The sequence below is a fragment of the Psittacula echo genome, assembly GCF_963264785.1.
Source record: "Psittacula echo genome assembly, chromosome: 2".
NCBI classification, from domain to species: domain Eukaryota; kingdom Metazoa; phylum Chordata; class Aves; order Psittaciformes; family Psittacidae; genus Psittacula; species Psittacula echo.
In genome coordinates, this window is record NC_137737.1 from 33,847,381 (window position 1) to 33,862,425 (window position 15,045).

The 15,045-nt window shown below is 39.4% G+C and overlaps 1 protein-coding gene across 2 annotated transcripts in view; it reads left to right on the forward strand.

Moving 5' to 3' along the window:
- SLC25A13 (solute carrier family 25 member 13) overlaps positions 1-15,045 on the forward strand; it is a 100,094-nt gene that overhangs the window by 35,707 nt on the left and 49,342 nt on the right. For both annotated transcript variants that reach the window (XM_080611097.1, XM_080611098.1), the window contains exon 5: positions 14,640-14,779. In XM_080611097.1, coding sequence (XP_080467223.1) covers positions 14,640-14,779 — 140 coding nt within the window. The remainder of the gene's footprint in view (positions 1-14,639; positions 14,780-15,045) is intronic.

The following is a 15,045-nucleotide window of genomic DNA, read 5'->3' on the forward strand; positions in this document are numbered from 1 at the left end:
TATTTGAAGTTGTGGCTGGTGACAAGACTTGCTGTCTCTTCATGTGACTGTTTTGGTTTCTCACTATTTTAGTTGCCTGTTGAGGTTTATGGAAGATGTACTTTTTGTGTGAAGTTTTACTTGTTAGAACAGCTTTCTAAAAATTACTATGGATGCTAAAAGATCTGAAAGAATTTCAGGAAAAAGTTCTGCTGATCGTAACCTTGATGAAGGAAGTATTTTATGCCTGACAGTCATGTGTATGAACAGAGAGGCAACGAGAGATGGCATGCTTTTAAATCAGGAGGGTGCGCATATTTTGCAGAGGTTTTGTTCCAGTGCAGACAAACCAGGGTTCCTGGAATGCCTGTGATGTGCAGGTTCTTGTCTGCGTCAGAGCCTCTGGTTGCTTGGAGCGCCCGTTAATAATCTAGGAAGAAGTGTAGTTGTTTGATCTGAATGCTGAATCAGTCCGACTTAACTTTTTAACTCTTGGCATTCTTGTTCCTATTTTTCCTGCTGGCAAATGCTTCCCTTGGGGCTCGACACGGTGATTCAAGGGATTTGTTTGGCATTTGAGGTCCATTGAAGTCCTTCTAGTGAGAGAAACTCCTATGCCAGGCTGTATTTAAGGTATTTGAAAGAGGAGACATGCCAACACTGGCAAAACTTCAGATAGGTTTTTTAGTTCCTTCGTCTCCCCCTTTGAAAGCATAAATGCATTTGTAACTTCTGTATAGTACCTTGTAGCTACCACCCCAGCAAATGCCTGGAGTGGGGAGAATGGGAGAGCTGTCTCACTGTTGTGCATTCTCAGCAGAAGCAGTTGACCTTTAGACAAAGCTAGTTTCCATTTTCTATCACATAAGAAAAAAATGCTTCCCCGCATATGAAAAAAAACCCTAGTATTTTCACAAATAAATTATTACAATGCTATCCTGGAACTTTGCCACTCAGTGCCGCCGTCATGCATCTTTGAGGTTAATTATGAGATCTTTTTCCATTGACTTGAATGAGAGTGGGATCAAGTCCTTATCAAGGTTAGGATACTTAAATAGGGGTTTTGTATACTGTGGAATTACAGTGTAAAAGGAACAGAAGAAAAGGGAAAGGATCGTTTTTCACTATACTGCTGTTAAGTGTAGTATCTCAAGGATCCTGTTATAAATCTGTATCTTATTTTATTGTTGCAGAGAAACAGCATGGCTTATCTATGCAGTCGTTGTTTTCCTGTATACTGAGATAACGGTACAAATATTTTAGCTGATACCAAACAGAATATAGGGCTTCCCAGCTGTTAACTTCGCATTTTCTGCTCAGCAAATAATCCAAATCTTATTCTTCCGCAGGTGCACTTAACTTGTCACCTTTGTAAAACAAATTAATAATGGGCTTAACCTCAATGAGCTATTACGCTGAATGCCACATCAGGCTGTGGATGTTTAGAGAAATGTTCTGGATAAAGAAGTTCCAGTATTTAATTCTTTGTACTTACGTTTCATTGAACATGCTTCACTTATGTTATCTTGTGGCTTGGAAGTACCTTTGCTTTTTAGCCATATGTTAACATTTCTACAATTTGAGATGTTTCATTTCTTTCAAGTTAAAAGTTAACTGTATCTGGTTCTTTGACAGAACTTGCATCTATTGAAAAGGGCTGATCCGCAAGTGGTGTGGGTATGTGGAGGAGGGTGTATTCCAGTTTATTGCTTTTCAAAGTGAATGAAATGGCCACTAGTAAATTAGTGGCCAGCGGCTGATTGAGGCTACACCTGGCTGCTGCATCATGTTGGAGATTTACCTGCTGCTGAAGTGTCAAAGCTTTGACAGTTTGCAAGGAGTTAAAGCTCTCAGCAGGAAAGCGAGAGGAAGTTTAGCTGGCTTTTAAATTCGAGGCAAAGAGCAAACCATTGCTTCTTACTGTTGAGTGTTGACAGGCACATAAAAGCTGATAATGTAAGTCCAGGGGTTTAAGAGACTTAGTAGAGTTGCTTTTTTTTGTCGTATGACTGTATTTTAATGCCTCATTAAAGAAGCAGAACCCTTTGAAATCCTTTACTAGATGGCATTTAAAAAAAGGTGAGATGGTTGGGTAAAAATGTCAGTGTTTAAAAACTACGTCGTCCTAACCTCTGATTTCAGATAGGTAACTGAAATCATGGAAACTAACAGTTCTGAGCTGTGAATAACACAGCGGTGATATCCAGGGACCAGGACTTTCCTATTCTTACACCAGCTCTCACACCCCAGTGAAGGGCAAAATAAGTGTTGATCATGTTGGTTTTGCTCACAGAGAAAGGAAAGGCATAAAAAGAGATGTGATTGCCTGAGTCGGTGCTATCAACTGGCGTGGAAGTGGAACCTGGCATTAAAGATTTTCTATTCTGTTTTGTTTTAAAGTAGAATTTCCAACCAGACAGAAATTTTTGCTCTTGTAGTTACAAAATATAACTGTGGTATAGTGTGTTCTGGTTTTGGTTTTGTTTGTTGTTTTTTTTTTTTTTTAAAGGTCCCCTAATTCAACCTGGAGTCTTTTCAAAATGGATGCTGTGCCATGCTGCTTTGAGAAATAAGAGTATGCTTTAAAACAAATTGTTCCTTTAATTGAAAAATAAGTAAAAATAAATGAAAAAGCAAAACAACCCCCCGCAAACCCAGCAAAAAGTGAAGGGAATGGGGAACCCCAAACCAAAGTTGTTGTTTGTTTAGCTTAACATCTGCAGAATCCAGCAATGTATTCTGCTTTTGTCTCAAAACCAACTTTATTTACAGGTAGACAGCAGCTATTGTGCATCTCTGCCTCTGTTACTAATTGTATCAGTACAGTTCTTAGATAAACACATTAATGAAGGATATATCTTCCTAAGTATTCCTGTTTGCTTATCTGATATTTGAATTGCCTCAGTACTTGTTTGTAAACTTTCTAAAAGCTCATAGCACTTAATGGAGGTTTAAAAAACTGTACAGCTATTGTGATGAACTTCAGAGTTTTTCCTCTATGACAACGCTCTGATACTTATTCAATATGCAGACAGTTATTACAGGAGTCTCACAATTGCTTTCTTGACCAAAGGATTAGGTTCAGACTATGTGAGCTAGTTCTTGCTTTTGTTAGAAAGGTATGACTTGGCTCTTCATATGGGATCTGTAATTCCTTTTTTTTTTCTTGTACAACAGCTAGATTAGTAATGCCCAGCCCAGTACATTCAATACCATGTAGAGCAAGGAAAAGCTAGATCTGAACTACCAAAATAAATTGCTAAGGCTGTAAGCTTTGATCACTTGATAAATTGCAATATTCAGCATTTTTTTCAGTGGAATTTCCATTGCTGGTTGAAATTGGTTAGAAGCTGTTTGTAGCTAGTGATCTGTTAGCTTACAGCTATACAGTGAAGCATTTGTTGGTTTATAAATGAGAGTTGCCTAGATACGATGATCCCAACAGCAACATTACAAATGCAAAATTTGTTTAGTCTCTGATATTTGTTGTTGTTTGTACTGGGTTTCACACAGATAATGGCCAGTTTTAATTAAAAGATGATTAAAGGTAGACTTGTTACTGTATTTATTCTCTTCAAAATTGTTTTTGAAATCTTGCTACTGTCTTTGGGTAATTTCATTTCTAGACACGTGTCAACTGGGCAAGTTCGTTTTGTTTTGGTTCTTTTTTTTTCTTTTAACTAAGATGTTACGTAACCAAGCAGACTTTCACGAAGGCATCTTGAGTAAAACAAAGCCGGTTCAGTCACAAAGTGATTTGTCATTTTAAATAATATGTGAAGCTCCATCCTTTTACACAGTCGGGTTTCAGTTGGTCTAGAAAATACAGCTGAGGTGTCTGGTATCTCGGTTTGTTCTTTGTTGTTGGGTTTGGTTTGGTTTTATGTTTTTTGTTTTTTAAAATCAGGGTTGCTTACTGACAGACATCAGGTTGAAGGCTGAACAAGTCTCTTGATCATTACCAAAACCCAAGGAATGATCAAGGAATCATCAAACAGTTCAGACTCGAAGGGACTGTGGCAGCCATCAGGTTCAAGTCCTTGCAGGGCCATCAAGACCAGGTTGCTCTGGGGGCAGCATCCAACCGAGATTTTAAATATCTCTGAGGATGGAGATTCAGTGGCCTCTGTGATCATCTTCCAGTATTCTGCCACTGTTACAGCGAAGAATAATCGCCTGATGCCTAGTTGGGGTTGCCCATATTCCAGCTTGCATCCATTGCCTCTTATGCATCTCCATTGCCATTGTGCATCTCTGTCTTCCTTTCACCTTCCCATTGGGTTGTTGTAGACAGCAGTGATGTCCTCCTTTAGCCGACCCTTCTCCAGGCAGAGAAAACTCCATACCATCAGCCTCTCCCTGCATGTTGTGTGCATCAACCCCCAGCTATCTTATATGGAGAAAATAAAAGTGGTATTTCATTTTCACGAGCCAGGTTATACTGTTTACCTTGGTGGAAGTGATCAGGGTTCTTTATTATTCTTCTTAGGGCAAAAGGGGTAACTTTAGTTTTTATGCCCTCACAGGGCCTAGTGCCTTCCAAACCTGTGGTCTTTGGGCTCTGGGAGTTTGTTGCTCACTTCTAAGGAGGCCAGGAAAGGTAATAAAGAAATGTAAGACTATTGCAAGTAAACTGAAATTCCAGATATCCACAGCTAAATTGGAAATATTTTTAAGGGATTGCATCTTGGAAAAATGATGAAAACTTTTTTGGTAAGCCAAGTGTGTAATATTGCATGTATAAATTAATGTTATTTCCCCTTACGTCCAAGGAGGACAGAAGAAGCAGGCAAGATTGGATCCAGAGTCTTAACTGCTTAGAGTGACGGTAGTCTTGGAAGGAGCTTGCTTTTTTTTTGGGGGGGTATTTGCTATGTTTTAGCAGAGGTAACAGAAGTGCTCAGGTATCTCAGTCAAAAATTAGAGCCAAGCTGAATTCATGGGCGGTACAGATATGTCAAGAGGAAGTGAATTCATGGTTTTTAGAATCGACAAGAGCACAGCCAACCAGAGCAGGGGGAAGGTAAGAGGATAAAAAAACCCCATGATAACATTTTCAGCAGGGGATGAAACTTGAAGCTTGTCATGGAAGACACATGCATGTTCTCTGTGGTAATGTTTTCATTAACGTAACATTAATCTGCAAGACTGCTCTGTCTGTGTTGAAAAGTTTGGAGAGGGCAGTGAAGCTACAACCAAATGAATTTTTGTTCAGTAGCCAGTGTCTCTCTCCTAAAGGGAATGAATGCATACTGAACTTTTTGTTAGAATTCGCACTGCACTTTATGGTTTGCCTGGGGCTTTTGGGAGATTTTGTCGTTGTTGTCATCTTTGAAGCCTACTTATGACATCTGAAAATATTGGCTAGTGATACTGGTCTTCATCTCACCTCTGTGTACAGCAAGTGCTGCACAGTGTCTGTTGCTTCTTCCAACCACAAAAGGGATGTGGTTCCCATCTGAATGGAAGTAGCCCTTCTAAGCGGGAGGCTCCAGCCTCCTGCTTCTCTGCCCTGCTGTGCCTGGCTCTTCGGGTGCCAGCATGCTCCTGGGACTGTTGCAGAACAGTTACTTTTCTGCCTGGGGATTGGTGACAAGTCAACCAATTCATTTTATGGGTGCATCTGAAGAAGTATCATAAGCTTTTGCTTTCCATTGATGTGCTGCTGATGTTAGTATGTTACCTGGAGGTGAAAAACCATTGTTAATGCATCTATGTTTTGATATTAGGTGAAGCTTTATTGCACTTCTTTAAATGATCAGTTTGTACTACAGAAAGAACCACCCTGATTTCTGAAACTTTTCTCATGACTTATGATCAGTATTTTCTGAGCAACTGAATGTAGATGCACACCAATTTCAGATTGGCATGCATCTGTTGTATGGTATCTTGTCAGAGATCTGAAGAACTGCTCAGAAGCTGTTCCAGTTCAGTTGGTCAAAAATGCACTTTTTATGAAAGGCTAACTGTAGATTTGCACGATTGACTATAATGGCTCCAATTTTAAAAGATAGAGGTAGCAGCACTTCCAGTTGGTGGGATAATTCAAGAATGCTACATGCTCAGATGGCTAAAATATTGTACTTTGTGCTGTTACTTCATGCTTCTTTAAAAGAAAACAACAGGTATGGAAAAGGTGAGGAAAAGCCAATTTGAGAGTAGATTTCAACTATGAGGTCGCTCTTTGGTTAAGAGTAGGCTGAGGGTTAGCCATCTTTCATACAGCTGTATGTTCTTTTGGAAAAAAAAAAAAGCCCAACATGATTACTAGGCAGCATTTCAGGAGGAACCAGAAGCTTCCACACCAGAATATATTTAAATTGTGGCAGCAGCAGTATACCACTTCAAGCTTTATTTTTATTTTATTGTTTTTTCCCCATCCTCTTTTCAAATTGTCCTGGAATTACAGATTAGAAGATAAAAACTTCAGCAGGCCCTAAGAGCTAGGGAAATGTTTTGTTATTACAAATTTTAATATGAAATTTCAGGTAGCAGAATACACATAATTCTGCTGTGTGTGTAATTTAGTTTTCTAAATTGGAAAATCTGCTGTTACCTAGCAGTTAATGACTATTTTTTTCCAACATTTGGAATGCAGAACCTGATTTGATAAGCTGATAAAAGAAAACAAAACTGATAACACATTGGAAGTGCTGAAAGTGAAAATTACAGTTTAGGTAGTTTTGGGGGTAGATAGTTAGACATTTTAATTGAACTAAAATAGTTTTATACTAATACAGTACTGTTGTGGGAGTACATTTTGTGGTGCATTTGAAATTGGAGTATTTAAGTGGGGGAAAATGCATGTTAATGCTTTGCAAGAATATATTTTTTTTAATACCATCTATCTAAGCAAAATAGCTGTTATGTTAAAGAAATAGAGCTCTCAAGTCTGTACTGGAGAGTAAACTGTAAAGTTTAGGATAATTTCTTTGAGCCAGGAGTTTGCTTTTATCACTTTGCTTGGTGTATTAAACTGCTGTAGGAAACAACCGTGAATTCTGACGTAAATTTGTATTCCTGGACAATTACTCTTAAATTAGCTTTTGCCAGTGTAAAAAAAGGTGTTGAGGCAGTCTGGATTCTGAAAGTCCAGTGTGTTTAACATCTCCATGATAGGAATAACAGAAATGAGTCCAGATGATGTGATTTCACTTACCCACATGGAAAGGGGGGCATTGAATTTGATATGACAGCTTTGGTTACACACAAGCAGCGCTGGCTTATGTTAAGCAGCGGAAACCCCTGCTTGTCCATTACAGTTCAGCACTCATCCACAGCTGGACTAGCTCAATGTAGTTAAATTGGTTAAAATTACCATTTTTATTATTTGAATTTAATTTTGTCTTTGGGGATTTTATCTGAATTTGGAGTAACTAGTCCTATGAAAACATAAGCTACCACTTACACATGCACACATATGTACACAAAATTACCAAATGAAGTGAATTACAGGGGATTTTTGGGTGTTTATATGCAAGTGTGTATGTGCAGCCACATTTTTCAGGTGCAGATGAAACTGCTATTAGTCTAAATGGATTGGGTGCACTAAGGGAGGGTTTTACACTCTTTGGAATGAATCTGTTTTGAAATAGTAGCAGTACCACACAATAGTGTGCAGATAAATTGCACTGACCAGGGCTGCTATCTTTTTTCCAATCAACCCCCACCCTTCTTGAGTCGTGTAATACAATCCTATTATCTTCAAATTATGTGCTCCATTTCTACTCTGCCAGCTTCAGTTTGAACGTTCTACCAGATACTTTCCTCATAATATTTTAAGAAGGAAGGAACCTAATTTAATTAATTAATATATTTATTTATTTAAAATCAGAATTGCAGAATAGGTTGTGGTCCATGTTTTGCAAGGACTTAAGAGGCAGTGAAAATATAGCAGTAATGTGTTATTTCAGGGTTTCTAACCTGTGGAAAAGGTGTCTGTGATAGCCGTTTGTGCTCTTGTTGTTTTGTTGAGGGAAGTTAGAGGGATGAGTACCTTTCCTTTGCAATCCTTAGTAATGAAGCTATTCCAGTTTAATTTGCAGTTATTTAATTTATGAAACTATTTCAACTTGTTTCCTTGGCAAAGCTGCAGGGAGTTGAAGAAGGTGACTGTAGCGCTTGTACTTCCAGAGTGTTGTACCTCATCTGTGTGAACAGAGGTGAATGGACTACCCAACCAACTACTTGGACTACCCATCTTTCCACATCTTAGCTGAGCAGATATGATCTTGGCATATGTTTTCCAAAATAAAAAGTCATCATTATAGAACACTTAGTGCCAGACTGTAGTATGAGGGAAATAAACTAGCTGTGCATTTGATGGTCTCAAGAGTAAATGAAAAAACCCAACAAATCAAAAACTCCAAACAAACAAACAAAAAAAGCCAACCCAAACATTGGATAAACCCCAGCAATACCAGTAAAACAAGATAATACAAAATAAGCATTTTGAGTGTTTTTGGCATATATATGCACATGCCTCTGTACACACATACTTTTGTACAAGTTTATTGTACTTTTTCTATGGCCAGGAGCAGCAGGGCCTGGCTGCTCCACCATTCAGGTGGGCCTCCAGCTGAGCAAGGGTGCCAAGAGGCCAGGGCATAGGTACAGATCTCACTAGCGAGGGGTGCAGTCCCACGCTACCTCAGCAAGGACAGACGAACAGGTCTGATGTAGTGACCAGGATCAGCCAGACAAGTCCACAGGGATGAGGCAGGTCCAAGCAGGGGCTGGGAAGTTAAGCTGGGGTTTGTGGTCACCGAGATGCAGGCAAATCCTACAGCATGGCTCAGGCAAGGAGGATCAAGGACCTGAGATGAGGCTTCTCCTAGATGTTTCTCTTGCATCTGTTTGCCTGGACCCTGATTCCTCATGCTCATGGGTGAGTCATGGGGAAGAGGCTGCAAAACCTTGTGGTGCACTCAGGGTCATGAAGCTTATGGAAAATGTGGAGTTGGCTTAAATGGGCAATGAGGACCAAAGCCTGTGGAAATCATTCTGTTCTCATCTTCGCTGAGCTTTGGGTCATGTCTTAATTGGCAGTTGGCAAGGTGCTGGGGTTTCTTAGTCATGGTGGTGAAACAGCTACTCTCATCAATAATTTCATTTGATCAACTGGACTTCCTACTTTGCCTTTCTTCTGTGTAGAATTTATTTTAAGTGACTTTGTAAAAAATTACACTTTTTATTACAGCCCTTTAAAGGAAACTGTTTCCAAATGCATGAATAGAGATGCTTAACCATTAGCAAAATACGATTTTATAAAGGTAGTACCTTTTGTCTGAGCAGAATGACAGGGATTTGCATATTCAGGTTTTAAAAACCTTATCACTTTATACTAAAATATCTATTCCACACTCTTTGCATTAGTTTTGCTTAGTTTAATTGAAGTTGTAGCTATAAGACTCATATGTTCCTCTTCAGGGCATTAAGTGTGATGAATATGGAAGCAGTTACTTCCAGAAGGGTTTGAAAAAGTTACAGGTGCATGTGGAACTCTTACTAACTTATGATAATTCATGTCTTTTCAAATTTGCCTTTTGTTTTCCTCTGCACAGAAGGTACCCTGTGTTCTTTACAGAAGTTGCTATTACTAGTATCAGCTGGTTAAAATCATTTTTTCTCAATGCCCAGGGTTTTGGTTCAGGTTTTCTATACCATGCAGAAGTCACTTACTGTGGAAAGGTATAACATACATAAAGTGTATAGAACATACAACTTGTGTAGAATAGAGCCCACAATGACAGCTATTCTGCGAAACTGTTGCAGCTGTTTTGTAAGGGCAATGGGATTTTTGTAGATGATGAATTTTTTCTAGCGCTACATTGAGAGAGTATTAACTTTGAGTTCATGATGGCACGGCATGAAAAAAATTATCTACTTGTGTAAATAAACAGTTTGAAAGAATTTCAGATGTAATGGATCAGGTATTTATGGACTGTACCCATTAAAGGTTTTAGTAGCTTGTTCTGTCTAGTGACTTCCTTGAATGTAAAATGTAGTGGGATAATGATTTCAAGTTTTTTCTTTTAAAATTTAAATTTTCCAAATAGTTAATTCTTACTTGGGGAAAACTGATGGTCTTTCTTGGGTCAAGGGTGCCTGGAGGTTTTCCAAAGCATTTTATTTCTAAGTGTTTCCAAAGTATTTTATTTATTTCCAAAGCAGTATTTCTATTATAATTCTTAATCACAGCATGGAAATGTGAATGCAGTATACGTGTTTGTACGGTAAGCATTTAAGTGTAAGCAATCAGTACACTGGAGAGAAGAAAGCCCCCCCCAGGACTCCAAAGACCAAATACCTCCACTGTGAACCAGCAGGCAGTTCACCTGGAGGGAAAATAGAACAACTTTTTTGTACAGGGATCAGAAACCAGTAACAAGGTATCTGTTTCTTAATTAGAAGTAGCACAGGAGAAACAATTTTTTGTTTTAGAACCTTGCAATTTATTTTGAAATTGAGTTTCGAAGTTTAATTTTTTTAAAGATTGACAGAAATGACAGCATGGATTTATAAAAATTAATATTTAAAGTCTTCAGCCTGTTGTTTGTTTTGCTTTCCAACAGCTCTGGTTCAAACAGTGCAACACAAAAATGGTTATATCTTTTGCTAAATTTCAATCTTGTGCTCTTATGGCTTCAGACAGTGGAGCATTAACATTTTGTCTTTTTAAAACTAAACCTGAAACATTAGTGTTTTAATATGGATTCAGAAGCTTCCATTTTATAGAATCGTAGAATAGTTTGCGTTGGAAGGGACCTTCAAAGGTCATCTAATCGTATCTAGTCCTGCCTCCCTGCAGTGAGTAGGGGCATCTTCAACTAGATCAGATATTTTGATTAAATACCAGTTTAGGATCAAACCACAGTTGCCCAGAGAGGTTGTAGAATCTCTGTTGTTGGAGATACTCAAGCCTTAGATGGCCATGGCCCTGAGCAGCCTGACCTGGTTGGACCTTCTTTGGCAGTAGGTTGGACCAGATGGCATCCAGATGTCCTTTCCATCACAAATTATTCTGTAACTGTGAAACTGGTTCCTTTAAAAAAAGGTCTTAAGCAAACAAAATAACTCCTGGCTGCTGAAGGACATAGCTGCTTCTCTGTTAGTTCAGTGACTTGTGGGTAGCTGTGGAACTTCAGCTGCAGGTTTAAAGAAAGCAAAACTGCATTTTAAAATTGTCCATTTTTTATTTGAATACTGGACTTAGATAATTAGGAGATGATACTGTTAGAACTGAACAATAACTTGGAGTGAGTTCTAGTACATAATTGAATACCTTTTGATGATTAAATCACAGGCTAAAATGATCTCTAATGTCTGAATCTGGCAATCTGAGTCAGTGATATTGTGGTAGATGAATGGGTGATGAGACCTAGTAAGGAAAGAGGAAAAACACTGTCCACTGAGCATGTGTAGGAGTTCGTGAACCATAAATAGTTGCAAAAAGGAAGTACAGGGTATGTGTAAAAAGGCAGTGGCAGACAGGAAACCTTGTCTCATGCCATCAAAGAATCAGTAGAAGCACAATAAACAGTCTTCCAGTCAGCTGCCTGCACTGTCTAATCCAACATGTGCTTTGTCAGAAAAACATCTGTTATAGTTACCAAGTCATATTGACATCAATAAACAGTATGATTTTGAGAAGATCAAGTAGTATAGGGAGTTCTCTTACTGTTGTGCTAAATACCTATGCTAATGGGGTAGCCTGCATTTCCAAGTCACAGCAAAAATTAAGTGTACAGCTCTGCTTGAATTGTTCGGAGGGGTATTTGTACTTACATGAACTTCTGAGGCATGCATGTGCCTTTTAATCTCTAAAATAGACAAGGGAATGCAAATGCCCTGGATATAGACTTTACTGCATTCCTAGCTGGCTTAATAAGGTTTTAAGTATCATTGCTGTGGGTTCTTTTGCTATTTGTAATTCCAATAATTAAACATCATATTTTGTCTGATATTCTGAAATTGCCATTCTTTTCACTTCTTGATGTTTGATTTTCTTGAGCTGGAATTTTTCTTCTGGGCCCCAACTAAGGATGGTTTACAAAGCACAGAGTTGGGGGATCAAGATGCATTTGTTCCTTCAAGATAGCGAGTGTATGATAAGGAGTTAAAATAAAATTACAGAGGTACAATCAGACAACACTCCATGCCTTTCATATGTTAACAAGTGAATATTGTGAGGAGCCTGGCTTGATCAAAAGGAATTTGAGGCTGCTTTTATACTAGCTAGCTAAGATTTTCCTGTTTCTTTCCTCGCATCAAGTAAGAAAGCACCTTTTCTGTTTCAAAAAGACAGATCTGGAGTCAAACATAGATTTTAGTAAACAGTGACTCGTTCCTAATCTCATCCAAGTAATATCAGTATCTTGCTCTGGGGAAGTTCTGGAGGTGGGATAAAAGGTAAAGAAATATATGAGCATCTGATTTCTGTGCAAGGGACAGGTACCAGAGTTATCTTGGGAATATCTTCATTCCTCTGGGGAAACAGAATGGTTCCTACCAGGAAGAGACCGCCTTTATTTTCTCCTGTTTGTGCGTAAGACAGGCTGTATTCTTCATGGTGGTTGCCTCCTTTGAAGGAAGTCCGGCAGAAAGCAGAAACTGCATGAAGGTTATCTTCAGTGACACGTGACAAGGTGCCTCAAGCTGTGTCAGTAGGAAGCATGCTAAATACAAGACTATCAGTAGAGGGACAGAACCTCACCCTGAACCAGTTGGCTTTACCTCCTGTTGCCTTGAGAGCAGAATTTTGCTTCTGGAAAATGCTGGCAGACAAGATCCAAGCCGGCTGTGATGGAGCATGAAGACATGAATGAACAATGCTGTCCTGGAGGCACTGATGGTACTTGGAGAAAATTCTCATAAGACATTAGGACTTGAAGTTCTGAATTTTAGGAATTTGGTGTTAACTGGGGTCAATCTTTGTAAATTAAATCCAACTTGTCTTTTCACCACTGATTCCTTGGGATTAGTGGGGGCTGTGTTTTTAAAGATGAAATTACTGTGTTGAGGGATGGCAAGAGGTCTGCAATATCATGTCTGCTCTCTCTGTGAAGCCCCCCTCGCTTTAGGACAAGCTGTGCTGGTGGCTGTACACAAGCTGCAGCATTTTTGGGTGTGTGCAGAAGGACACTTACCCCTTGTATGTCTTTATCCTTCATTCACTAGGGTACTTCTTGCCATCTTCCCAGCTCTTGGCCATGCCGCCCTGCTCTCAGTTTTCTCACTTCCTTGTTTAAAAGTGGGAATTCCACCCTGGCTGGGTCTCCCCAGGTCAGCAGAGCTTCTGTGCCTGGCTGGCATGGCCTGAACCAGAAGCCAGACCTCAACTTATGCAGGAGACGGGACCTCATGGCCCCAAGGAGTTGGCTCCCACTCTCACTTGTGGCGGTGGGGTGAGCTGGAAGGTGGCCTGATAGGCAGAGACTGGCTCCAGCAAGGTGGCTCCCAGCTTGTTCTGAACACAGGCAGGCACAAAGCTCCTATGATTTCTTTGACCCCAGGTACCAGCCATGCTTGAGAACTGGCTTCCAGCTCTGCTGCTCGCAGAGACTGACAAGAGCTTGGGGTTTGGGCTTCTGATCTTTACTCCACAAAGCATGAAGAGAGCAGGAGACCAGCTCCTGGCCCTGCCTGTGGTTAGGGAGTGTGCCCTGGGAACCACCTCTCCGAGCCCGCAGGAACTAGCAGGAGACAAGAACTGGCTCTTGGCTGGCATTGCTAGAGAATTGTACAGCAATTAGGAAGGCTTTGTAGCAGTTGGGAACCTCTGGCCCTGTCTTCAGAACATATCTTTGCTCTGTATTTTTGGCTGAGACAGACTGTCACATTGAAGTGGGCCCTGTCATGTGAGACAAGTACTTCCTCAGATTTTGTTGCTGTTCCCATTAGATAAAATATGTACTGTCCAGTTCCAGCAATGTATGTGTTTCAAATAGTTGTTTCTTTACCAAAAATGCCATGTATTACCAAAACCTCTGCCAGGCCGTTGCCCAATGATGACTACTAAACTATGGAGCTTGCATTTTGTTGCAATTAAACAAACTTGTTGCACTGCCCCTGTCCTCGTAGCAGAGGTCTAGGGTTAAATTCTGCTTAGTGCTGGAGGTGGTGATAAGTTTGTGTTCCTGCCTGCCATGTCCCCCTATTCTCTGTCCTGCATATCACCGCTCCAGCTACAGAAAAGCAGATCTTGAAATACTGATATTTTTGTAGTTGATTTGTTTGAATGTGGAAAACTCTGGGAATAATACAACAGCTTCAATTATAGTCACACAAAACTTTCATTGTTAACAGCTTGAAAAGATTATGCTGGAAATTGGTTAGTTTTAGTCTTGTTTCTATAAGCTGACTTTTAATTTTAGTCTTTTCTTGCTTGAATTGGAAACTTCAAATATCTAGAGTCTCTTCTAAGCAAATGCTTTGAGTATAAAATTCAGAAATAAAAGGATTATTCAGAAACTGTGAGGGTGTTCAAAACTTTATGATGATTTTGGTAAACAAAAAAATCAGATTTGTTTTACAGTATGTTATTAAGTTATGTGAACAATATTTACTTTCCTGTTAGAAAATGTCATATTTGTTTATATGCTTGTCTTTTGTGGTTATTTTATTTCATTATTAAATGAACATTTTTCTTTTCTTCCCAGAGGATGCTAAGCAAGTTTTTGGCCAGACCACGATTCATCAGCACATTCCTTTTAACTGGAATTCAGAGTTCGTACAGCTGCATTTTGGAAAGGATAGAAAAAGACACCTAACATATCCAGAGTTCACCCAGTTTTTACTGGTGGGTCTAATACAATACAGTTTGTCAAGAGTATTTAAGAAGGATGCAAGAATGAAATGATTTCAAACCTGCCAAGTACCATGCTGGTAGGAAAGTTAAAAGATAGACCAAGTGTAGTCTTTTACAGTCAGAGTGCTGGATAATAGTGTGTTGTTAAATACAATATGCTTATGGTAAAACTGCTGATTCAGGCTAGCTGGGTTTTTTCTTCTCCTTTGTTTTTGGCAGCTGTGTGCAGGAGGTGATCTTTTCTACAGTGTTGTGTA